General features: G+C 44.5%; 1 protein-coding gene across 8 annotated transcripts in view; it reads right to left on the bottom strand.

Moving 5' to 3' along the window:
• The window catches only part of dock3 (dedicator of cytokinesis 3), a 366,286-nt gene that overhangs the window by 179,170 nt on the left and 159,616 nt on the right, over nucleotides 1–27,500 (bottom strand). For all 8 annotated transcript variants that reach the window (XM_045705090.2, XM_045705092.2, XM_045705096.2 and 5 more), the window contains exons 4-5: nucleotides 17,844–17,899; nucleotides 453–549 (exon numbers count right to left, since the gene is read on the bottom strand). In XM_045705090.2, the coding sequence (XP_045561046.1) occupies nucleotides 453–549; nucleotides 17,844–17,899 (153 nt within the window). The remainder of the gene's footprint in view (nucleotides 1–452; nucleotides 550–17,843; nucleotides 17,900–27,500) is intronic.

Raw genomic sequence — 27,500 nt, 5'->3', positions numbered from 1 at the left:
TCAGGCCCTACACCCAAACAAGGGCACTCCGTTCATCCACCTCTGGCCTGCTCGCCTCCCTACCTCTGAGGAAGCACAGTTCCCGCTCAGCCCAGTCAAAACTGTTCGCTGCTCTGGCACCCCAATGGTGGAACAAGCTCCCTCACGACGCCAAGACAGCGGAGTCAATCACCACCTTCCGGAGACACCTGAAACCCCACCTCTTCAAGGAATACCTGGGATAGGATAAAGTAATCCTTCTAACCCCCCCCCTTAAAAGATTTAGATGCACTATTGTAAAGTGGTTGTTCCACTGGATATTATAAGGTGAATGCACCAATTTGTAAGTCGCTCTGGATAAGAGCGTCTGCTAAATGACTTAAATGTAAATGTAAATGTAAATACAATAATATAATATTATACTTGCTCTGTTATGAAATCGTGGGACATGATCCGAGTTGTACTGTACTCACCACGTAAAGCTGCTTCCATAGCAAGGCCCATTCCTGCAGAGTGGAGGTCACCTCCGTCACTATGGGGTCTTCTACTGGTACCACTGTCTCATACTGCCTGTACACAGAGGTGAAAAATATATTTGAATAAGCATTATGACTAACCGCAAAGTAGACCTCTGCTACCCGACCTGCGCCCGACAGGCCATGACATTATACATCGGGTTAGGGCCAGGTATGGCCTTTTTTTTAAATGAATAACTAGGGTCCGGGTAGGGCTCAGGTATCACTAAATTGATCACTAACATTTTGAAGCTGCTGCACAGTACAGTCATATCTGGGAAATTCTGGGACAAGGAGAGCTCTCCTTCAAGGAGTGAATGGGAGTCAATACAGCGCTAGCTCAAAAACCCAACATTAGCATGTATTTCGTCAACAACAAATACAATATTATAAATATTTTCCCGAGATGTGAGATAATTCATTTGCTATCTGTAATATTGTATAGCTTTGGAATCGTGACATAAAGTACTTTAGAGGAAAATAAGCACATTTCTCGACTCATACCCTGACATTGAGAAGAGATTGCGTGACGATTAGCCTAACAAACGTGTTACGCAGCATGACAATGTGAATGTGATTGCTGGTTGGGGAATTATACCTTCATCTATTCATTGCCCAATGGGATTCCTATCGCCTTCTTTCTCTACTGTCTCTGGCAGAGCAGACAAACCCTATATCTGTCAGTCCCTTAGTTCCATCAGGCAGTATTAGTTATGTGTTTCATGTCCAGATGAGACTTTTGTTTTGAATCGTTCTATATTTCTTGTATTATTACATGCCGTTCAACTCCCAGCGTCTCTGATACAGAATACTGCCTCGCACAAATGGAAGCAACAGGGAATCAGGACATCTCCCAGACGGTCGACGAACAGGGATACCTACTTTGTCAGCACCACGACCAGCTGGCACAACTGGTGACGGCTATGGAGGAGGTCTGAGAGGCGTTGCCTTCAACAAGCAGAGGATACTCTACCACCAGTCGACCCAGCGAGCCAGAACACCAGTCTATTCAGCAGTCCCCCAGGTCAGAAATGCCCATTTGTCTCTCCAGGACAAATATGACGGGACCCCATCTAAATGCCGTGGCTTCCTACTTCAGTGCTTCCTTTTACACCGGATTTTGCGCACCAGATGGGAGCTTCCTCCATTGAGAGGTTCAAGGTTGCCACGGTCATTTCTCTGCCGACTGGCTTCGTATGAGGGGTTATGACTGTGTTCAGAGGTATTTTCGATCATCCACCGGAGGACAGAGAGGAGGGAGAGCGCCTATTCCAGCATCCAGTGGATGGAATGAGCCAGCACTCTGTACGCTATTCAGAAGAGGACTGCGAGAGGAGGTCCAAACGGAACTGGCACGTCGAGACAACAACCTCTACTTGGACGACACTCATCGCGATGGTCATCCATTTTAGATAACCTACTTTGGGAGCGTCAGTACCCTCATCGCTTCTCCCTCTCCCTCAGGGACCACTCTGCATCAGAGCCTGAACCCATTGAGGTAGGGGTCACATGCGTCCCCGCGGCTGAGCTACGCAGATGGAAACAGCTGGGACTCTGTCCCTATTGTGGTCAAGGGGGGCACCAGCTTCAACAGTGTCCGGTACATCCCAACTCGGGATCCACGAGAGCAGAGGGACGGTCACGTGATCTTCCACCTCCTGGGGCAGGTGTGAGTATCCCATCTTCATCATTTTCTGCTAAACTCTTTTTAGTGTCGATCACACGAGCTGGCTGTCCCTCATGTACTGTTTCTACAGCGCTGGTGGATTCCGGTGCCACGGGAACTTTATTTATTATTCTCTGAACATCTCCTTATACCCGCTCTCCTCTCCGTTTCCGCTTCAAGCCCTGATAATCGACCACTAGGATCCAGGAACCATCACACACATCACCTCACCACTCACCCTGGAGTTCATTCATAAGGAAAGCATTCCCTTATTCATCATTAGTGCACCAGCTCACAAGATAATCTTCGGGCCTCCCATGGCTCCAATGACATAACCCCACCATCTCATGGTCGAGGATGAGAATCACGGACAGGTCACCCGAATGCTGGAGGACCTGCTTTCCCGTCCTCTCTCGAGTCGTAGCCCCTGTGGTCTGGGATGTAGATGTGGTCCTTCGCCAGGCTCTGGAGAAGGAACCCGCACCCACTACCTGCCCCCCTGAGCGCATCTACGTTCCCACGGGGATAAGGGATTGGTTGCTGATCTGGGCGCACACAGCTGTCATCGCTGGACATCCAGGGATCACCCGTACTATTCAATCTCTCTCAGAGAGGTATTGGTGGCCCACCTAGGTGCAGGACATTATTCGCTACGTCAACTCCTGTTCTGTGTGTGCCCAAACTAAATCCCCTGGCACGCTCCAGCAGGGAAACTTCATCCCCCTTGCCTCAACATCCCTGGTCTCATCTATCCATTGATTTTGTCACTGATCTCCCCTCTTCTGACGGTTTCACCATAATTTTGGTGGTTGTGGATAGTTGATCTAAATCCTGTCGTTTTTTATCCCTTTCTCTGATCTCCCTACTGCTCTCCAGGTCGCTGAGGCACTGTTACAGGAGGTCTTCTGGCATCGTCTCCAACCGTGGCCTCCAATTCACATCACTGGTATGGAGAGCCTTCATGGAGAAGCTCGGGGTCATGGTCAGCCTCACTTCCGGGTATATACCTCAGTCTAACAGGCAGGCGGGGAGGATGAACAAGGAGCTGGGGAGGTTCCTGAGGAGCCACTACAAGGACCGGCAGGGGGAGTGGGCCCGATTCCTTCCCTGGGCAGAATTCATTATGCCACTCCTCCACTGGGCTGACTCCCTTCCAGTGTGTTCTGAGTTATCAGCCGGCCCTGACTCCGTAGACCCCGGGCCAGACCGAAGCTCCTGCGGTGGATGAGTGTTTCAGGCACGCAGAAGAAGTGTGGAGCGATGCTCACCATCAGAAGGAGCAGGAGGATCGCCACCGCAGGGAGGCTCCCGTGTTCCAACCTGGTGATCGCGTCTGGCTCTCCACCAGGAACCTCCCGCTCCGCCTGCCCTGCAAGAAGCTGAGCCCCCGGTTTGTAGGGCTGTTCAAGGTTCTCCGGAGGGTCAACTCCCCAGTGACTACCATATCTCACCTTCCTTTCATGTCTCCCTTCTCAGACTGTTTGTTCCTGATCCCCCGGATGAGGTTGTCCCCCACGACACCCCTCCACCTCCCCTGGACGTTGAGGGAGGTCCCGCCTATGCCGTCAGATGCCTACTGGACTCTCAACGTTGTGGGGGTCGGCTCCAGTCACTCCCTTAGTTCCATTACCAAGGCAGTATTAGTTATGTGTTTCATGTCCAGATGCTACTCTTATCTTGTATTATTAAACTCACCCCCCAGCACCTGCTTCTCGACTCCCAGCGACTCCCTTACAGAGTGACAGACAGATAGGAGCAGCTAATAAATGTACTAATGGAGGTAGTTATTTTGCGTTTCGGGCAGGGCAAGGCCTTAAATTTGGTCCCGCTTATGCCGTCAGATGCCTACTGGACTCCCGACGTCGTGGGGCTCGTCTCCAGTACCTGGTGGACTGGGAGGGGTACGGTTCAGAGGAGCAGTGTTGGGTTTCGGTGGAGGACATTCTGGATCCCAACATCATCCGTGATTTCCACCTTCGCCGTCCAGACTGGCCCGCTCCTCGCCCTTGAGGCCGGGAGGGTACTGTCACATCTACACCCACCTCTCCGGCGTTCGACATCGCCGGTTTACTAGTCACTGGCTCTGATAACCATCATTACGCACACCTGCCACCATCATTATGCGCACCTGCGTCTCATCATGAGACACACCTGGACTCCATAAGTTCACTGATTACCTCCCCTATATCTGTCACTCCCTTAGTTCCATTACCAAGGCAGTATTAGTTATGTGTTTCATGTCCAGATGCTACTCTTATCTTGTGTTATTAAACTCACCCCCAGCACCTGCTTCTCGACTCCCAGCGTCTCCCTTACAGAGTGACAGACAGATAGGAGCAGCTAATGGATTTACTATCGGAGGTAGTTATTTCTGACTTCGGGTTTCGGGTAGGGCAAGGCCTTCAATTTGGCAGAATCAATCGGGTCTGGGTTCGATAGGCCCTGAACGTCGCAGGGAAGGGTAGGGCTCGGAATAAAAATGTATGCCCGTGCAGGGCTTTACCGCACATCATCAACATTGTGAACATTGTTTGTGTGTGTGTGTGGGTAAGCCTTCAGATATTTGACATGCTGTAAATGTATTACTATCTATCCCCAGCAAACAGTATATTACCATATAAACGTCCCTCCTAAATCATTCAGAAGCCAGATGGTTTTAAAATCTATTTTGCACACTTTTAAACCAAACTGCAATTACACAGGTCTTACAGTCTTAATAGACCCGAGCCTAACCCCCTCCGTCATAGCTTAAATCTACCCTCTCTCAAAAACACTCTCACCTTCTCTCTCTCTCCTCTCTCCCTCATCTCAATCCTCTCCCCGCCTCCCTCCCTTTACCTCTGTCCCTCTCTCTACCTCTCCTATAGCCTCCCAATGACTCCCTCCCTCCCTCCCCATCCTCCCTCTCTCCCTATATCCCACCCTCTCTCATCCCCTTACTGATTAATATATCATGGTCCTCCACCCCAGGCCACCTGATTCAACGGATGTTAGTTCCCGATTCCACGGACGTTAGTTCCTGATTCCACGGATGTTAGTTCCTGATTCCACGGACGTTAGTTCCTTGTTCCACGGACGTTAGTTCCTTGTTCCACGGACGTTAGTTCCTTGTTCCACGGACGTTAGTTCCTTGTTCCACCGACGTTAGTTCCTGATTGCACGGACGTTAGTTCCTGATTCCACGGACGTTAGTTCCTGATTCCACGGACGTTAGTTCCTGATTCCACCGACGTTAGTCCCTGATTCCACCGACGTTAGTTCCTGATTGCACCGACGTTAGTTCCTGATTGCACCGACGTTAGTTCCACTTGTTATTTCTTTGTCTCCCTGTTACAATCTGATGTCCCTCTATATCTCTAACACACACAAGTACGGATACACGCACACTCACAAGCACACACTCACAAACACTCACAAACACAGATACATATGAAAGTATGGACACAGACACAAACACATAAACATACACACAAACGCAAGCAAGGACACATGCACGCACACACATACAAAGGCTTGCATTAAGACCCAAGCAGAGATCCACATCTGTAACAGACAACTGTAACAGACACATCTGTAACAGACACATCTCTGACAGACACATCTGTAACAGAAACATCTCTGACAGACACAACAGTAACAGACACAAATGTAACAGACACATCTCTGACAGACACAACTGTAACAGAAACATCTCTGACAGACACAAATGTAACAGACACAACTGTAACAGACACAAATGTAACAGACACATCTCTGACAGACACAAATGTAACAGACACAACTGTAACAGACACAACTGTAACAGACACATCTGTAACATACACATCTCTGACAGACACAAATGTAACAGACACATCTCTGACAGAAACAACTGTGACAGACCAAACGTGGCTCTATAGTTCCAGCTCTCCATCTCCCCGCTGTCTTTTCCGCTCTGTCTTTACACATACCTGTATCTCTGTCTTTACATGTACCTGTATCTCTGTCTTTACATGTACCTGTATCTCTGTTTTACACATACCTGTATCTCTGTCTTTACACATACCTGTATCTCTGTCTTTACACATACCTGTATCTCTGTCTTTACACATACCTGTATCTCTGTCTTTATACATACCTGTATCTCTGTCTTTACACGTACCTGTATCTCTGTCTTTACACGTACCTGTATCTCTGTCTTTACACATACCTGTATCTCTGTCTTTACACATACCTGTATCTCTGTCTTTACACATACCTGTATCTCTGTCTTTACATGTACCTGTATCTCTGTCTTTACATGTACCTGTATCTCTGTCTTTATATGTACCTGTATCTCTGTCTTTACATGTACCTGTATCTCTGTCTTTACAAGTACCTGTATCTCTGTCTTTACATGTACCTGTATCTCTGTCTTTACATGTACCTGTATCTCTGTCTTTACATGTACCTGTACCTCTGTCTTTACATGTACCTGTACCTCTGTCTTTACATGTACCTGTATCTCTGTCTTTACATGTACCTGTATCTCTGTCTTTACATGTACCTGTATCTCTGTCTTTACATGTACCTGTATCTCTGTCTTACACATACCTGTGTTTACATACACCTCAGCCAAATACATTTAAAATCAGTTTCTCACATTCCTGACATTTAATCCTAGTAAAAATTCCCTGTCTTAGGACAGTTAGGATCACCACTTTATTTTAAGAATGTGAAATGTGAGAATAATAGTAGAGAGAATGATTTATTTCAGCTTTTATTTCTTTCATCACATTCCCAGTGGGTCAGACATTTACATTCACTCAATTAGTATTTGATAGCATTGCCTTTAAATTGTTTAACTTCGGTCAAACGTTTCAGGTAGCCTTCCACAAGCATCGCACAATTTGTTGGGTGAATTTTGGCCCATTCCTCCTGACAGAGCTGGTGTAACTGAGTCAGGTTTGTAGACCTCCTTGCTTGCACATGCTTTTTCAGTTCTACCCACACATTTTCTATGGGATTGAGGTCAGGGCGTTGTGATGGCCATCCAATACCTTGACTTTGTTGTCCTTATGCCAATTTGCCACAACTTTGGAAGTATGCTTGGGGTCATTATCCATTTGGAAGACCCATTTGCGACCAAGCTTTAACTTCCTCACTGAAGTCTTGAGATGTTGCTTCAATATATCCACATAATTGTCCTTCCTCATGATGCCATCTATTTTGTGAAGTGCACCAGTCCCTCCTGCAGCAAAGTATCCCCACAACATGATGCGGCCACCTTTGTGCTTCACGGCTGGGATGGTGTTCTTCGGCTTGCAAGCCTCCCCCTTTTTCCTCCAAACATAACAATGGTCATTATGGCCAAACAGTTCTATTTTTGTTTCATCAGACCATAAGACATTTCTCCAAAAAGTACGATCTCTGTCCCCATGTGTTATTTGCAAACCGTAGTCTGGCTTTTTATGGCAGTTTTGGAGCAGTGGCTTCTTCCTTGCTGAGCGGCCTTTCAGGTTATGTCAATATATATATATGCTTTGCTGCAGGAGGGACTGGTGCACTTCACAAAATAGATGGCATCACGAGGAAGGACAATTATGTGGATATATTGAAGCAACATCTCAAGACATCAGTCAGGAAGTTAAAGCTTGGTCGCAAATGGGTCTTCCAAATGGACAATGACCCCAAGCATGCTTCCAAAGTTGTGGCAAAATGGCTTAAGGACAACAAAGTCAAGGTATTGGAATGGTCATCACAAAGCCCTGACCTCAATCCTATAGAAATTATGTGGGCAGCACTGAAAAAGCATGTGCGAGCAAGGAGGCATCCAAACCTGACTCAGTTACACCAGCTCTATCAGGAAGAATGAGCCAAAATTCACCCAACTTATTTTGGGAAGCTTGTGGAAGGCTACCTGAAACATTTGACCCAAGTTAAACAATTTAAAGGCAATGCTACCAAATACTAATTGAGTGTATGTAAAATGCTGACCCACTGGGAATGTGATGAAAAAAATAAAAGCTGAAATAAATCATTCTCTCTACTATCATTCTGACATTTCCCATTCTTAAAATAAAGTGGTGAACCTAACTGACCTAAGACCGGGAATTTTCACTAGGATTAAATGTCAGAAATTGTGAAAAACTGAGTTTAAATGTATTTGGCTAAGGTGTATAAAAACTTCCGACTTCAACTGTAACATATAGTTCATTGACCTAGAGGTCCATAATGCACTGCTGTTTCTCTCTAGGCCAGGGAGATGGTTTAGGGACAATTACAGCTGACATAGCTGTTATAAGCAGCTTCCCAAAACGGCACCCGATTACCTTTATAGTACACTGTTTTAGACTCATGGGTCTCTGGGCAAAACTAGTGTACTATATAGGGAATATTGTGTAAGTTGTGATGCCGACATACTGTAGGTTTCTGGATAAATACACTGATCTAGGTTTAAAAACTGGGCGGATGGAGAGACAGTGCTAGGTACACATTGCTATACCCCACCCGTAAAGAAAGATGTACGGTAGGCTGCAGTATTTAGCTCTGCCTGAGATGTACGGTAGACTAGTATTTGGCTCCGTCTGAGATGTACGGTAGGCTGTAGTATTTAGCTCTGCCTGAGATGTACGGTAGGCTGCAGTATTTAGCTCTGCCTGAGATGTACGGTAGGCTGCAGTATTTAGCTCTGCCTGAGATATACGGTAGGCTGTAGTATTTAGCTCTGCCTGAGATGTACGGTAGGCTGCAGTATTTAGCTCTGCCTGAGATGTACGGTAGGCTGCAGTATTTAGCTCTGCCTGAGATGTACGGTAGGCTGTAGTATTTAGCTCTGCCTGAGATGTATGGTAGGCTGCAGTATTTAGCTCTGCCTGAGATGTACGGTAGGCTGCAGTATTTAGCTCTGCCTGAGATGTACGGTAGGCTGTAGTATTTAGCTCTGCCTGAGATGTACGGTAGGCTGTAGTATTTAGCTCTGCCTGAGATGTACGGTAGGTTGTAGTATTTGGCTCCGTCTGAAACATGCTCTGATGTTCTGAAGTCTCTGGCTGTCTGACTGCAGTATAGGCAGACAGACAGCGGGATTTTTTATTTATTTCTTTCCCATCAATATTTATGAGAAAACAGCACCTCCATCACTCAAACCCAGAGAGCAAGCCTGTGTCCTAAATGGCACCATATTCCCTATAAAGTGCTATACTTATTAACGGTGCCCTATGGTCCCTGGTCAAAATAAGTGCACTAAATAGGGGATAGGGAACCATTTAGGACACAAAATAATATATATATATATATATATATATATATATATATATATATCCTGTCTGTGTGTCACTCCCATTGGGACCCTGCTCCTGAGGACACACCTGTGAATATCAACACCAGGGAGTACTGTCAGATAGGATAGAGACTGTTTTGGTTTACTCTTGGTTTAGCTTTAAAGTTGTATTTCTCTGTTTCTCAGGTTAAGTTTAGCTTATTAGGATCCCCGTTAGCTACTGCACATGAGGCAGCTACTCTTCCTGGGGTCCACATAAAACATAAAATTACATGACAAAGTACAGAACCTTTATAGATAAGGACATTACATTCTAAATAAAACATTTAAAAAAAATATGAGTTATATATTGGAAAGGCACCAAGAGACAACAAAAATATGATAAAAAAAATTATAATAATATTTCACCTTTATTTAACCAGGTAGGCCAGTTGAGAACAAGTTCTCATTTACAACTGCGACCTGGCCAAGATAAAGCAAAGCAGTACGACAAAAACAACAACACAGGGTTACACATAAACTAGCGTACAGTCAATAACACAATAGAAAAATCTATGTACAGTGTGTGCAAATGTAGAGTAGGGAGGTAGGCAATAAATAGGCCATAGAGGTGAAAATATTACAATTTAGCATTAACACTGGAGTGATGGATGTGCAGATGATGATGTGCAAGTAGAGATACTGGGGTGCAAAAGAGCAAGAGGACAAATAACAATATGGGGATGAGGTAGTTGGGTGGGCTATTTACAGATGGGCTGTGTACAGGTGCAGTGATCGGTAAGCTGCTCTGACAGCCGATGCTTAAAGTTAGAGAGGGAGATATAAGACTCCAGCTTCAATGATTTAAAGGCTATTCATATATAGATATTAATATTGTTATATCCAGTACAGTTCAATTAGATCTTTAGAAAGAGGATATGCGCTGTGATACAATATGTTTTTTTATTTGTTGTTTTTTTAAGCCAAACTTGCTTTTTGCCTGAATAACCTCTGGTGCCAGATCGATCCATGATGACATGGCTCTATACATAACTGAGTAACCTCTGGTGCCAGATCGTTCCATGATGACATGGCTCTATACATATAGATTATACAAGTGGTTAGAAGAGAAGTAGTCAATTTCTCCCCAACCCTCAACCATGAAAGACTATCCTGCATGTTGATGATAGTAGTTCTGTGTGTGCAGTTAAGGGCAAGGCGTGCTGCTCTGTTTTGAGCCAGCTGAAGCTTTGCTAGGTCTTTCTTTGCTGCACCTGACCATATTACCGGACAGTAATCAAGATGGGACAAGACCAGAGCTTGAACAACTAGTACAGTTGATCTTTGTGTAAAAGAAACACAGAACATATTTTCATAAGGTGTTTATAAATGATGTGATACCCATTAGGGATGCTCTTTGAAGCAACACATCCGTTCATACAGTACACATCAATCTCTTGACTATAGAAGTAAATATACAGTGCATTCAGAAAGTATTCAGACCCCTTGACTTTTTCCACCTTTTGTTATTCTAAAATGGATTAAATTGTTTTCCCCTCTAATAAATCTACACACAATAACCCATTATGACAAAGCAAAAAAAATGTTTAGAAATGTTTGCAAATGTATAAAAAAAGACAACTGAAATATCACATTTACTTAAGTATTCAGACCCTTTACTGAGTACTCTGTTGAAGCACCTTGTCACATCCTGACCATAGAAAGCTTTTATTTTCTATGGTAGAGTAGGTCAGGGCGTGACAGGTTTTTTTTCTAGTTGTTATTTTCTATGTGGGGTTCTAGTTTAGTTTTTCTATGTTTAGGTGATTGGTGTGATTACCAATTAGAGGCAGCTGGTAATCATTGTCTCTAATTGGGGATCATACTTAAGTAGATTGTTTTTCACTGGGGGGTTATGGGATATTGTTTCTATATAGTTGTATTATAATCACGGTTTGTCTATTCTTTATTTTTTTTGTATTTGCATTACGTTTCACTTTATAATAAATTATGTGGAACGCTACTCATGCTGCACCTTGGTTCGATCATTTTTATGACGAACGTGACAGAATATCCCATCCGACCAGGACCAAGCAGCGTGACCAGGTGAAGGAGTCCTGGACTTGGGAGGATATTCTGGATGGGAAGGGATCCTGGACTTGGGAGGAAATCCTGGCAGGACAGGATCGCCTTCCATGGCAGGAGACGCAAGCTGTGAAGGAAGGACAGCAACGACGACAGGGTTCGCGGCCACGACACAAGCCCAAGAAGCAACCTCAAAATATATTTTGGGGGGGCACATGGGGTGGTCGGCGAGGCCGAGGGGCGAGTCGGAGAGCGAAGAGGAATATTGGGGTGAGTCAGAGTCTGAGGAGTTATTGGATAAATTGGTGGAGAGTGAACGGAGGGGAGATTTAGAGACGTTTGAGGAATTGTTGGATAAATTGGAGGAGAGTGAAGAGAGAGAGCTGTTGGTTTGGCGTAGTATACACGGCATTCGCCCTGAGGAGCGTGTTAGTCGTCCAATGTCACCTGTGTCAACTCCACGTACTCGTCCTGAGAAGTGTGTTAAAGTTCCGGTACAATTGAGGCCGGCTATACACACCTGGTCTCCAGTGCGCCTTCACAGCCCAATATGTCCTGTGTCACCTCCTCGTACTCTCCCTGACGTTCGTGTCCCTAGTCTGGTGCGTCCTGTGCCTGCTCCTCGCACTCGCCCTGAAGTGCGTGTTCCCAGTCAGGTATGTCCTGTGCCTCCTCCTCGCACTCTCCCTGAGGTGCGTGTTTCTAGTCCAGTGCCACCTGTACCGGTCTCACGCATCAGGCCTCTAGTGCACCTCCCTAGTCTAGTACGTCCTGTGCCTGCTCCTCGCACTCACCCTGAAGTGCGTGTTCCCAGTCAGGTATGTCCTGTGCCTCCTCCTCGCACTCTCCCTGAGGTGCGTGTCACTAGTCCGGAACCTCCTGAGATGGCCCAAAGTCCGGAACCTCCTGAGAAGGCCCACAGTCTGGAACCTCCTGAGAAGGCCCACAGTCTGGAACCTCCTGAGAAGGCCCACAGTCTGGAACCTCCTGAGAAGGTCCACAGTCCGGAACCTCCTGAGAGGGAGCACAGTCTAGAGTCTCCAGTGACGGTCTGCAGTCCAGAACCTCCAGCGACGGTTGGCGGTCCAGAGCTCGCAGGATTCGCAGGATGAGAGGGTTCTTCATCCCGCACCAGAACCGCCTCCGATGCAGGAGGATCCGCGGGATGAGAAGGTTCTTCGTCCTGCACCAGAGCCGCATCCTATGCTGGCGGATCCACAGGAGGAGAGGGTTCTTCGTCCTGCACCAGAGCCGCCACCAACACTAGACACCCACCCTAACCCTCCCTTTTTTTTTTTTTTTTCAGGTTTTGCGTTTGGAGTCCGCACCTAAGGGTGGGGGGGGGGGGGGTACTGTCACGTCCTAACCATAGAAAGCTTTTATTTTCTATGGTAGAGTAGGTCAGGGCGTGACAGGGTTTTTTCTAGTTGTTATTTTCTATGTGGGGTTCCAGTTTAGTTTTTCTATGTTTAGGTGATTGGTGTTAGAGGCAGCTGGTAATTGTTGTCTCTAATTGGGGATCATACTTAAGTAGCTTGTTTTTCACTGGGGGGTTATGGGATATTGTTTCTGTATAGTTGTATTATAGTCACGGTTTGGCTATTCTTTATTTGTTTTGTATTTGCATTATGTTTCACTTTATAATAAATTATGTGAAACGCTACTCACGCTGCGCCTTGGTCTGATCATTTTTATGACGAATGTGACACACCTTTGGCAGCGATTACAGCCTTGAGTCTTCTTGGGTATGACACTACCAGCTTGGCACACCTCTATTTGGAGGTTTCTCCCATTATTCTCTGCAGATCCTCTCAAGCTCTGTCAGGTTGGATAGGGAGCGTAGCTGCACAGCTATTTACAGGTCTCTCCAGAGATGTTTGATCAGGTTCAAGTCCGGGCTCTGGCTGGGCCACTTAAGGACATTCAGAGACTTGTCCCGAAGCCACTCCTGCATTGTTTTAGCAATGTGCTTAGGGATGTTGTCCTGTTGGAAGGTGAACCTTCGTCCCAGTCTGAAGTCCTGAGCGCTCTGGAGCAGGTTTTCTCCCAGTCCCTGCCTCGGAAAAACATCCCCACAGCATGATGCTACCACCACTATGCTTCACTGTAGGGATGGTGCCAGGTTTCCTCCAGACATGACGCTTGAGAAAGAGTTTAATATTGGTTTCATCAGACCAGAGAATCTTGTTTCTCATGTTCTGAGAGTCATTTAGATGCCTTTTGGCAAACTCCAAGCGGGCTGTTATGTGCCTTTTACTGAGGGGTGGCTTCCGTCTGGCCACTCTACCATAAAGGCCTGATTGGTGGAGTGCTGCAGAGATAGTTGTCCTTCTGGAAGTTTCTCCCATCTCTACAGAGGAACTCTGGAGCTCAGTCAGAGTGACCATCAGGTTCTATATAGCTAGGGGTCATCATCTAAAATAACCATAATTTATAAAACAGTTCTTATTTGATTAATGGTGGTCGGACCATCTATGTGAAGCTAGCCACATTAAGGATTAGCCACAATAGTGGACTTTGCAGTTAGCCTTCAAAATAAAAGTATGTCATTGACAGTGATGCAAATGAATACAAATAGTAGAGACGTCATAATTGAATAGATCATGCTAAACGAGGTTGGAATGTTGTTAAAAAATGTTGTTAAAAAAATTGTTAATTTGATTCAAATCTGGATGTATTATATTTTAGAATTGCATTGGGGGTGTAACGGCCATCGTAGTAATTGGACCAAGGCTCAGCGGGTTGAGTGCTCATCTTAACTTTTATTGTGAACACGACTAATAAACAAAACAATAAACAAACGAACGAACAGTCTTGTAGGCTCACACAGCAGTACAAAGAACAACCTCCCACAATTCCCAAAACAAACATACTCCTAATTATAGGACCTTCAATCAGAGGCAACAATAAACAGCTGCCTCCAATTGAAGGCCCCAATCCCAATTACTTAAACAAAGATCTAAACACCCTAGAATAGACAAACATAGAACAATGACTAAAACCCCGGAATACATAAATCAAACACCCCTCTACATAAACACACACCCCGAACCATATAAAACAAATACCCCCTGCCACCTCCTGACCATACTTATTTCCTGTACAGCCTTAACTATGGATTGTGGATCAATGACATGGGGTACGGGGTCTACTCAGCGACAACCAGAGAACATTAGCGTCATAGCTCTTATTGCGGGACTCTGAAACAACTGTGAATTGAGCCATATTTATTGTCAACCTGTGTGTATTGAACACTATTCCAGAGGAAAAACAATACTGCGTGGATGTTTTGGAGTTTGATAACTCTGAGGAGGACGTTGGGAAAAAATATCTTGGGTATTGAGTAGACTGATACCCCATTTCATTGATCCCCAATCCTTCGGTAAAGCTGTACAGTGTAATATGAATGTCAATACACACAATAGGCTGACTGGGGAGGAGATTTCACACAGTGACAGTCCTGAGATAAGAGCTACAATGCTACTCTTCACAGTTGTGTTCTGTGGATGTAACTGAGTAGACTGATACCCCATTTCATTGCTTCACATTCCAACGTTGTTTAACATTATCTAGTCTAAATATGACATGATTACAACAATTGTAACCTTCTTTATCACTTTCAAAGAGGTACTTTTATTTTGAAGGCAAACCGCAAATTCCACTATTGTGCCTAATCCTTATTGTGAACAACACATAACCCAGTCCGGTCGAGACTCACTAACCAGATGAAGCTAGCTGGCTGCTTATAACGTTAGCTTTGGGCAACAGGGTTAATGAACTGAAGTTCATTTTCAACAGGCGAACAACAAGTGGCTACCTACTCCGGTAGAGCAACATGTGTACCGGTGCTCGATGAGTCGGCGAAAGCCAACATCACCCACGACAGAGAACGGTTGATTGTTGGCGTTAATGGATTTCACCTTTGAGTTGTCCCGCTGAAATGTTCTTACTCTTTCAAATGACTGCTCGACTTGTTGACTTTATTTAGAAGACAATAAATAATGTTTGTTAGTCTCCCCATATTTTTTAGGATCATACTGGTCCCAAAACAAAATATGTAGACAGGCAACACTTGAAAAAAAAAAGATTAAAACCTCATTTGCATGATGTTTTGAAAGCTTTCATTTTTACATTCTTATTTTTATACACCACATATTGATTTATACACTGGATTATTGACATATCTCACTCTCGTATATCTACTGCTGTAAATGTAATTTTAGTTCATGTTTATGCACACCACATATAGATTTTTTGCTGTAGACGGTTGAAGGAGCTGCCAGTTAGCATCCTGTTGAAGGAGCTGCCAGTTCCATCCTGCTGTATCCTGTTGAGGGAGCTGCCAGTTATTATCCTGTTGTATTCTGTTGAAGGAGCTGTCAGTTAGCATCCTGCTGTATCATGTTGAGGGAGCTGCCAGTTTCATCCTGCTGTATCCTGTTGAAGGACCTGCCAGTTATCATCCTGCTGTATCCTGTTGAAGGAGCTGCCAGTTAGCATCCTGTTGAAGGAGCTGCCAGTTCCATCCTGCTGTATCCTGTTGAGGGAGCTGCCAGTTATTATCCTGTTGTATTCTGTTGAAGGAGCTGTCAGTTAGCATCCTGTTGTATTCTGGTTGAGGGAGCTGCCGGTTAGCATCCTGTTGAAGGAGCTGCCAGTTAACATCCTGCTGTATCCTGTTGAAGGAGCTGCCAGTTATCATCCTGTTGAAGGAGCTGCCAGTTCCATCCTGCTGTATCCTGTTGAGGGAGCTGTCAGTTAGCATCCTGCTGTATCCTGTTGAGGGAGCTGCCAGTTACCATCCTGCTGCATCCTGTTGAAGGAGCTGCCAGTTATCATCCTGCTGTATCCTGTTGAGGGAGCTGCCAGTTATCATCCTGCTTTATCCTGTTGAAGGAGCTGCCAGTTACCATCCTGTTGTATTCTGTTGAAGGAGCTGCCAGTTATCATCCTGCTGTATCCTGTTGAGGGAGCTGCCAGTTACCATCCTGCTTTCTCCTGAGATGAAACTGGTCAAATGTTTATCCTGTCTATCCTGTCTATACTGTCTATCCTGGCTGATCCCAGCACTTTCTGGGATGTTTCCCAGTACAGTATAGGACTTCCCTGTAATATGCTGTGACATGGGCTCCCGAGTGGCCCAGCAGTCTAAGGCACTACATCTCAGTGCTAGAGGCGTCACTGCAGACACACTGGTTTGATTCCAGGCTGTATCACAGCCAAGTGTGATTGAGAGTCGCATAGGGCGGCAATTGGCTCAGCGTCGTCCGGGTTTGGCCGGGGTAGGCCGTCATTGTAAATAAGAATTTGTTCTTAATTGACTTGCCTAGTTAAATAAAGGTTCAATTAAATAAATTAAGAATAAAAAAAAAAACATAGCTTAAGTATTGAAATAAGTTGTCTTGTCTATCCTGACTGTACTTTCACTGTACCATGACTATGGTCCGGTACCATGGGTGTATTTTACCGTGTTGAATAACTGGAACAAGTAAATTACTATAGTTTCCCTGTACCGTACTGGATAACTGGAACAAGTAAATTACTGTAGTTTCCCTGTACCGTACTAGATAACTGGAACAAGTAAATTACGGTAGTTTCCCTGTACCGTACTAGATAACTGGAACAAGTAAATTACGGTAGTTTCCCTGTACCGTACTGCATAACTGGAACAAGTAAATTACTGTAGTTTCCCTGTACCGTACTGGATAACTGGAACAAGTAAATTACGGTAGTTTCCCTGTACCGTACTGGATAACTGGAACAAGTATATGACTGTAGTTTCCTAGTTCCAAGCCGGGTACTGGACATATTAAACAAGTGTTGCTCTAAGAAGTGATAGAGATTATCTTGTCGGTCCTGACTGATGATTTCACTGAGGTGATTCTCAGTACATGACTGGCCGTTCCCAGTAGTCTGCCAGGTAACTGTTAACTGGACACTGTAAATCTAGAACTAGTTATAAATCAGAACCTCTGCAGTCAGACAGAGTAGAACACAGGGACAGCAAGAGGAATCAATCAGATAGGGAGGGATAGAGCGATGGAGGGAGGAGAGTGAGAGAGTGATGAAACGGAAGGGGAAGAGAAGAGTAATAAGGCAGGCAGAGATGAATGGATAAATAATATGCCTCTTTTTTTCACACCACTCTCCTCCTTCTCTTCTCTCCTCTACCCCTCTCCTCCATCCCTCTCTCCTCTCCTCCACCCTTCTCCTCCATCACTCTCTCCCATCCTCTTTCTCCTCCATCCCTCTCCCCTTTCTTCTCTTCACACCTCTATCCTCTACTTAACACCCCTTCCCTCCTTAACACCCCTTCTCTCTCTCCTGCTTCGTCTCCTCAGAGAAAGTCATTAGGTATAAGTCATGGAGGGATACTTACCCTCTGTTGGTTACGATGGCCTTCTTCAAGTGAATGTAGCTGGTCGGGAAGATTCCCTGAGAAAAGAAAGACCAGGGACTGTATTAGCTTTGACCAGGGACTGTATTAGCTTTGACCAGGGACTGTATTAGCTTTGACCAGGGACTGTATTAGCTTTGACCAGGGACTGTATTAGTTTTGACCAGCGACTGTATTAGCTTTGACCAGGGACTGTATTAGCTTTGACCAGGGACTGTATTAGCTTTGACCAGGGACTGTATTAGCTTTGACCAGGGACTGTATTAGCTTTGACCAGGGACTGTATTAGCTTTGACCAGGGACTGTATTAGCTTTGACCAGGGACTGTATTAGTTTTGACCAGCAACTGTATTAGCTTTGACCAGGGACTGTATTAGCTTTGACCAGGGACTGTATTATTTTTCACCAGCGACTGTATTAGCTTTGACCAGGGACTGTATTAGCTTTGACCAGGGACTGTATTAGCTTTGACCAGGGACTGTATTAGCTTTGACCAGGGCCTGTATTAGCTTTGACCAGGGACTGTATTAGTTTTGACCAGGGACTGTATTAGTTTTGACCAGCGACTGTATTAGCTTTGACCAGGGACTGTATTACCTTTGACCAGGGACTGTATTAGCTTTGACCAGGGACTGTATTAGCTTTGACCAGCGACTGTATTAGCTTTGACCAGGGACTGTATTACCTTTGACCAGGGACTGTATTAGCTTTGACCAGGGACTGTATTAGCTTTGACCAGGGACTGTATTAGCTTTGACCAGGGACTGTATTAGCTTTGACCAGGGACTGTATTAGCTTTGACCAGCGACTGTATTAGCTTTGACCAGCGACTGTATTAGCTTTGACCAGGGACTGTATTAGCTTTGACCAGGGATTGTATTAGCTTTGACCAGGGACTGTATTAGCTTTGACCAGCGACTGTATTAGCTTTGACCAGCGACTGTATTAGCTTTGACATAGGCTACAGGTTACAGGGTTATAGAGACTACAGGTTACAGAGGCTACAGGTTACAGGGTGACAGAGGCTACAGGTTACAGAGGCTACAGGTTACTGGTTTACATAGGCTACAGATTACAGGGTTATAGAGACTACAGGTTACAGAGGCTACAGATTACAGGGTTATAGAGACTACAGGTTACAGAGGCTACATATTACAGGGTTATAGAGGCTACAGATTACAGGGTTATAGAGACTACAGGTTACAGAGGCTACAGGTTACAGAGCCTACAGGTTACAATGTTACAGAGGCAGACTTCCTACCTTTTCACTATCATACCCATTTATAGAGAGTTATAAATTGGGTGGTTCGATCTCTGAAAGCTGATTGGCTGACAGCTGTGGTTACACGGTTACAGAGGCTACAGGTTACAGGGTTACAGAGGCTACAGGTTACAGGGTTACATAGGCTACAGGTTACAGGGTTACAGAGGCTACAGGTTACATGGTTATAGAGACTACAGGTTACAGAGGCTACAGGTTACAGGGTTACAGAGGCTACAGGTTACATGGTTATAGAGACTACAGGTTACAGAGGCTACAGGTTACAGGGTGACAGAGGCTACAGGTTACAGAGGCTACAGGTTACAGGGTTACAGAGGCTACAGGTTACATGGTTATAGAGACTACAGGTTACAGAGGCTACAGGTTACAGGGTTCTTATTTTACAAAGACGGCCTACCTCTGTAAAACCCTCCCCTAACCCGGACAACGCTGGGCCAATTGTGTGCCGCCCTATGTGCCTCTAGGCTTTAGACCGCTGCGCCACTCGGGAGCCTCCCATGAACTATGTTTCCAAAGTGATGGGTGTTTGAAAATGTTCTTGTTATGACAATTTTCTCAAAATCACCCAACCTTCAAGAAAAAAAATGTAATGAATCAATATTCAGGTGGTTTATGCCTGCTAGTTGAAGATCCTGGACATCACCGTACTCTACGTAGAGAAAATGTGATGTGTTTGTGAGTTGTGAGTCCCCGTACCATCTCTGACTAGCATGTGCACAATACTAAAAATGTCAATAAATAATATTTGATTCCTGGAGCATTTAACATCCAATGCTTATTTGTCTGATGTATTCATAACTGTCCATGAATGGCTGCATTAATACATAGCATCATATCATTACATTTCAAAGACACAAGTAGACATGTCACATTTCAAATATGTGATTACTTGTCCAGTTAAATAAAGTTTAAATAACACATGTAATTAAATGAGACGGTCAGAACTGGGAAGAAAGGTGGAATAATAAAATAAGTGTAGGGAGTTACAGGAGTGTTGTTTCTGACAAGGACACTAATTACCCTCTAGTTTAGCCCATTGTTAAGAATGACAACTGTTCCACTCATCAGACTAAATAGATAATAAAATCTCCTGAAGACGAGAGGACATAAATCTGCCCCTTCACACTAACCAAACTATTTTTAGATGAATTATCCCCGCTCTAGAATCAAACATACACTTTTGGTGTCACACCCTGATCTGTTTCACCTGTCCTTGTGATTGTCTCCACCCCCTCCAGGTGTCACTTGTTTTCCCCAGTGTATTTATCCCTGTGTTTCCTGTCTCTCTGCCAGTTCGTCTTGTATGTTTCCGGTCTCCTGCTTTTTTGCATTCTCCTTTTTCTAGTCCTCCCTGTTTTGACCTTTGCCTGTTTCTGGACTATGTACCTGCCTGCCTGACCATTGTGCCTGCCATGACCACGAGCCTGTCTGCCACTCTGTACCTCCTGGACTCTGATCTGGTTTTGACCTTTTTGCCTGTCCACCACCATTCTCTTGCCTTACCCTATTGGATTAATAAACATTGTAAGACTCCAACAATCTGCCTCCTGTGTCTGCATTTGGGTCTCGCCATGATATTTGGGTTCCTAATCTGTTCGACACAATTGTTTTGATAGTTACAAATCAGGTCACCCTACCAAACTTCCCTGCTACAACATAGATATCAGGTCACCCTACCAAACTTCCCTGCTACAACATAGATATCAGGTCACTCTACCAAACTTCCCTGCTACAACATAGATATCAGGTCACCCTACCAAACTTCCCTACTAAAACATAGATATCAGGTCACCCTACCAAACTTCCCTACTAAAACATAGATATCAGGTCACCCTACCAAACTTCCCTGCTACATCATAGATATCAGGTCACCCTACCAAACTTCCCTGCTACATCATAGATATCAGGTCACCCTACCAAACTTCCCTACTAAAACATAGATATCAGGTCACCCTACCAAACTTCCCTGCTACAACATAGATATCAGGTCACCCTACCAAACTTCCCTACTAAAACATAGATATCAGGTCACCCTACCAAACTTCCCTGCTAAAACATAGATATCAGGTCACCCTATCAAACTTCCCTGCTAAAACATAGATATCAGGTCACCCTACCAAACTTCCCTGCTAAAACATAGATATCAGGTCACTCTACCAAACTTCCCTACTAAAACATAGATATCAGGTCACCCTACCAAACTTCCCTGCTACATCATAGATATCAGGTCACCCTACCAAACTTCCCTACTAAAACATAGATATCAGGTCACCCTACCAAACTTCCCTGCTACAACATAGATATCAGGTCACCCTACCAAACTTCCCTACTACAACATAGATATCAGGTCACCCTACCAAACTTCCCTACTAAAACATAGATATCAGGTCACCCTACCAAACTTCCCTGCTACATCATAGATATCAGGTCACCCTACCAACCTTCCCTACTAAAACATAGATATCAGGTCACCCTACCAAACTTCCCTGCTACAACATAGATATCAGGTCACCCTACCAAACTTCCCTACTACAACATAGATATCAGGTCACCCTACCAAACTTCCCTACTAAAACATAGATATCAGGTCACCCTACCAAACTTCCCTGCTAAAACATAGATATCAGGTCACCCTATCAAACTTCCCTGCTAAAACATAGATATCAGGTCACCCTACCAAACTTCCCTGCTAAAACATAGATATCAGGTCACCCTACCAAACTTCCCTACTAAAACATAGATATCAGGTCACCCTACCAAACTTCCCTACTAAAACATAGATATCAGGTCACCCTACCAAACTTCCCTACTACAACATAGATATAAGGTCACCCTACCAAACTTCCCTACTAAAACATAGATATCAGGTCACCCTACCAAACTTCCCTACTAAAACATAGATATCAGGTCACCCTACCAAACTTCCCTACTAAAACATAGATATCAGGTCACCCTACCAAACTTCCCTACTACAACATAGATATAAGGTCACCCTACCAAACTTCCCTACTAAAACATAGATATCAGGTCACCCTACCAAACTTCCCTACTAAAACATAGATATAAGGTCACCCTACCAAACTTCCCTACTAAAACATAGATATCAGGTCACCCTACCAAACTTCCCTGCTAAAACATAGATATCAGGTCACCCTATCAAACTTCCCTGCTAAAACATAGATATCAGGTCACCCTACCAAACTTCCCTACTACAACATAGATATCAGGTCACCCTATCAAACTTCCCTACTAAAACATAAATATCAGGTCACCCTACCAAACTTCCCTACTAAAACATAGATATCAGGTCACCCTACCAAACTTCCCTGCTAAAACATAGATATAAGGTCACCCTACCAAACTTCCCTACTATAACATAGATATCAGGTCACCCTACCAAACTAAAACTAAAACCTCTTGATGCCGTTTCGTTGTCACAGCCTAAATACCAATCACCAAATGAGGGGACCAGGCTAACGCAATTGTGGATTAAATGGACTTTAGTACATGCTGTCAAAAGGCTGTATTCTGCAATGGGGACGGGAATAGGAACAAGCTAATGTGTTGACAACATTTCACAAGAGAAAAGCACTACCGTGATGCTATTTTTAACATTTTATACAATCACTGGAGAACAGTCTCTGTCTGCATTCAGCTCCAGTCTAATCTTGAGGGGCGTTTCTTTAAAACATGCATCCAATCCCCTTGATCCCTTACATAGCTAGACCAATCATATGCTTCAATGTGCCGCAGTTCACAGTGCTGTGGCGAGACAGGACAATGACAGAGGTTCCACTCGTGATGTTACATTGCAGGTGCAGACGGTCCGATTTCAAAACGTTTTGGAACCACAGTTGATACGTTAACACGCTGACTATCCAATGGACTAATTAGAAAAATAAAATCTGTACTTTTCAATGGGTGAGCTATAAGAGGTGTGGCGTAAGAGCGTGAGAAGAAGAGGGTCAAATGTTCTCATGGGCTATGTGAAATAAGAGACAGTAGGATGTTGGAATATGCTGCGTCTGCAGAATGTGAATGATTCATTCAGGGGATGTAGAGAGACTGCTCTCTCTCTCACACACACACACACACACACACACACACACACACACACACACACACACACACACACACACACACACACACACACACACACACACACACACACACACACACACAACATACAGACAGACACACACCATCTTGTCTGACCTCCTTTCAGCCATGCTGCATCCAGGAAGTGAAGCATTATGTAGTAACAGTGCATGTTGGGAAATCACTAGCCATCTGGATCTGTGCCCTCCGGCAATGCAGATCTGCCTCTGTGTGTGTGTGTGTGTTGTGTGTGTGTGTGTGTGTGTGTGTGTGTGTGTGTGTGTGTGTGTGTGTGTGTGTGTGTGTGTGTGTGTGTGTGTGTGTGTGTGTGTGTGTGTGTGTGTGTGTGTGTGTGTGTGTGTGTGTGTGTGTGTGTATGTACCCTCCCTCTGTTATATCACCAGTGTCATATCACTGCTTCTTGAAAGTTTGAAGCTGAGAATCATAATGTCACGGTATTATAGGCGCTCAGATGATATTACGATCTAGATAAATAGATACGAGCCCTAAAATATAGACCATACTTCTAGTGATGATAGGATGCGCCTATCAACAAACATAAATTGTAGGACATGCAATATTGGAAATGGTCAATACCTTCAGCTACAATACTTATCCACATTCATTGTCCAGGAAAGAGCATTGATCAAGTAGGGAAAAGGAAACAGCTGCATAAAGACAAACCAGGAGAGAGAGACAGAGAGAGAGAGAGACAGAGAGAGAGAGACAGAGAGAGAGACAGAGAGAGAGAGACAGAGAGAGAGAGAGAGAGAGAGAGAGAGAGAGAGAGAGAGAGAGACAGAGAGAGAGAGAGAGGGAGAGAGAGAGACAGAGAGAGAGAGAGAGACAGAGAGAGAGAGAGAGAGAGAGAGAGAGAGACAGAGAGAGAGACAGAGAGAGACAGAGAGAGAGAGAGGGAGAGAGAGAGAGAGGGAGACACAGAGAGAGAGAGGCAACAGCTCCTGTGTGACCTGTTGCCACAAGAAAAGGGACACCAGTGAAGGACAAACACCACTGTAAATACAACTCATATTTATTTATATTTATTTTCCCTTTAACTATTTGCACATCCTTACAACATTGTATATATACATAATATGACATTTGAAATGTCTTTATTCTTTTGGAATTTCTGTGAGGGTAATGTTTACTGTTCATTTTTATTGTTTATTTCACTTTTGTTTATTATCTACTTCACTTGCTTTGGCAATGTTAACATATGTTTCCCATGTCAATAAAGCCCCATGAATTGAATTGAGAAAGCTTCTTCTACTTTCCCCAATGCACAAGTGTTTATCTCCTCCCTGCTACCATGAAAAGAATCCCACCCTGCTACCTGCGGGTAAAACAAGTATTTCTGTAACGATGTGCGCTGAGACTCGGGAAGCAAGTTCAGCTAGTGAATGTTTTAATAAATAAATCAAACAAACACATAACACAAACCACTCACAGACAAAAAAAAACAGAAACAATGACACCTGAGGAAGGAACCAAAGGGAGTGACACATATAGGGCAGGTAATCAAGGAGATGATGGAGTCCAGGTGAGTGTCATAATGCACTGATGCGCGTTAACGATGGTGACAGGTGTGCGCCATAACGAGCAGCCTGGTGACCCAGAGGCCTGAGAGCGAGCACACGTGCCTCAAAACCAACTGTTTAACTGGCCCACCACTCCACCCTGGACCTGAACAGCCTTACGACCAAAATTATGTGGATAATTTTGAAGCAACATCTCAAGACGTCAGCCAGGAAGTTAAAGCTTGGTCGCAAATGGGTCTTCCAAATGGACAATGACCCCAAGCATGCTTCCAAAGTTGTGGCAAAATGGCTTAAGGACAACAAAGTCAAGGTATTGGAGTGGCCATCACAAAGCTCTGACCTCAATCCCACAGAAAATTTGTGGGCAGAACTGAAAAAGCGTGTGCGAGCAAGGAGGCCGACAAACCTGACTCAGTTACACCAGCTCTGTCAGGAGGAATGGGCCAAAATTCACCCAACTTATTGTGGGAAGCTTGTGGAAGGCTACCCAAAATGTTTGACCCAAGTTAAACAATTTTAAGGCAATGCTACCAAGTACTAATTGAGTGAATGTAAACTTCTGCCCCACTGGGAATGCGATGAAAGAAATAAAAGCTGAAATAAATCATTCTCTCTCTACTATTATTCTGACATTTCACATTCTTAAAATAAAGTGATGATCCTAACTGACCTGATTTTTATTAGGATTAAATGTCAGGAATTGTGAAAAACTGAGTTTAAATGTATTTGGCTAATGTGTACGTAAACTTCCGACTTCAACTGTACATAAATACAAATCTTAGAATCAACTAAGGGTCCTGTCTCCAGACTGCAATAAGGGTCCTGTCTCCAGACTGCAATAAGGGTCCTGTCTCCAGACTGCAATAAGGGTCCTGTATCCAGACTGCAATAAGGGTCCTGTCTCCAGACTGCAATAAGGGTCCTGTATCCAGACTGCAATAAGGGTCCTGTATCCAGACTGCAATAAGGGTCCTGTCTCCAGACTACAATAAGGGTCCTGTATCCAGACTGCAATAAGGGTCCTGTCTCCAGACTGCAATAAGGGTCCTGTATCCAGACTGCAATAAGGGTCCTGTCTCCAGACTGCAATAAGGGTCCTGTATCCAGACTGCAATAAGGGTCCTGTCTCCAGACTGCAATAAGGGTCCTGTATCCAGACTACAATAAGGGTCCTGTCTCCAGACTGCAATAACGGTCCTGTATCCAGACTGCAATAAGGGTCCTGTCTCCAGACTGCAATAAGGGTCCTGTATCCAGACTACAATAAGGGTCCTGTATCCAGACTGCAATAAGGGTCCTGTCTCCAGACTGCAATAAGGGTCCTGTCTCCAGACTGCAATAAGGGTCCTGTATCCAGACTACAATAAGGGTCCTGTATCCAGACTGCAATAAGGGTCCTGTATCCAGACTACAATAAGGGTCCTGTATCCAGACTGCAATAAGGGTCCTGTATCCAGACTGCAATAAGGGTCCTGTATCCAGACTACAATAAGGGTCCTGTATCCAGACTGCAATAAGGGTCCTGTATCCAGACTGCAATAAGGGTCCTGTATCCAGACTGCAATAAGGGTCCTGTATCCAGACTGCAATAAGGGTCCTGTATCCAGACTGCAATAAGGGTCCTGTCTCCAGACTACAATAAGGGTCCTGTCTCCAGACTGCAATAAGGGTCCTGTATCCAGACTGCAATAAGGGTCCTGTCTCCAGACTGCAATAAGGGTCCTGTATCCAGACTACAATAAGGGTCCTGTCTCGAGACTGAAAGCTTGCAGAGTCATGACGTGACAATATGACACTCAACACAGTCATTTCAGATGGTGACAAGTTAAGAGTGATGATACACTGTCATTTCAGGTTAAAGTCACAGTAACAACTGTCACCATTTCAGATAGACACGTTCAGAGTTTGTCATTTGCTAGTCATCATAAATGTCTATACCTCCTAGTGATATCCATCTATCTCACATTAATAATGACAGATTCACAGAGAGACGCAAATACAGACAGACAGACAGACAGACAGACAGACAGACAGACAGACAGACAGACAGACAGACAGACAGACAGACAGACAGACAGACAGACAGACAGACAGACAGACAGACAGACAGACAGACAGACAGACAGACAGACAGACAGAGAGACAGAGAGACAGACAGACAGACAGACAGACAGACAGACTGTGCTATTCATTTTTAGGTGGACAAGTTAAGAGCTTGTCGTTACTCAACGTAAAACATCTAGCTGTTCTGAGATACGGAAAAGATGATTTGATATTATAATACGAGACTTGCACTACATAAATCTAGACAGACAGACAGCCAGGCAGAAGGACAGACAGGCAAACAGACAGACAGACCCTGGAGAGACAGACTGCCTACTGCCACTCTGAAAGTTCTAGGCTGCATCTTGAATGGAACTCTATTCCCTATATAGTGAACACATTTTAGTAGTTATAGAAGTGCAGTATTTATAGTATTGACATAGGGAATAATGTAGTGTGCCATTTGAGACAAGTCCCTATGTGACATATTTCCCTGAGGTAAGCCCTGAAAGGAGTCCATGGGTACTAAACAGCAGAGGCTGCTGGCAATAGTAAATATGTAGACTGGATGAAAATGAGAAGAGTCTGGGATGGAGGGAGGAGAGGAGAGGAAGTTAGGGAGGGAAGGAGGAGAAGAGAGGGAAGTAGGGAGAGAGGGAACAGGGTAGGGAGGAA

Source organism: Salmo salar, chromosome 22 (genome assembly GCF_965601325.2).
Source record: "Salmo salar chromosome 22, fSalSal1, whole genome shotgun sequence".
NCBI classification, from domain to species: domain Eukaryota; kingdom Metazoa; phylum Chordata; class Actinopteri; order Salmoniformes; family Salmonidae; genus Salmo; species Salmo salar.
Note: the sequence above shows the minus strand (reverse complement) of the source record. Positions and strands in the feature narration are given on the sequence as shown.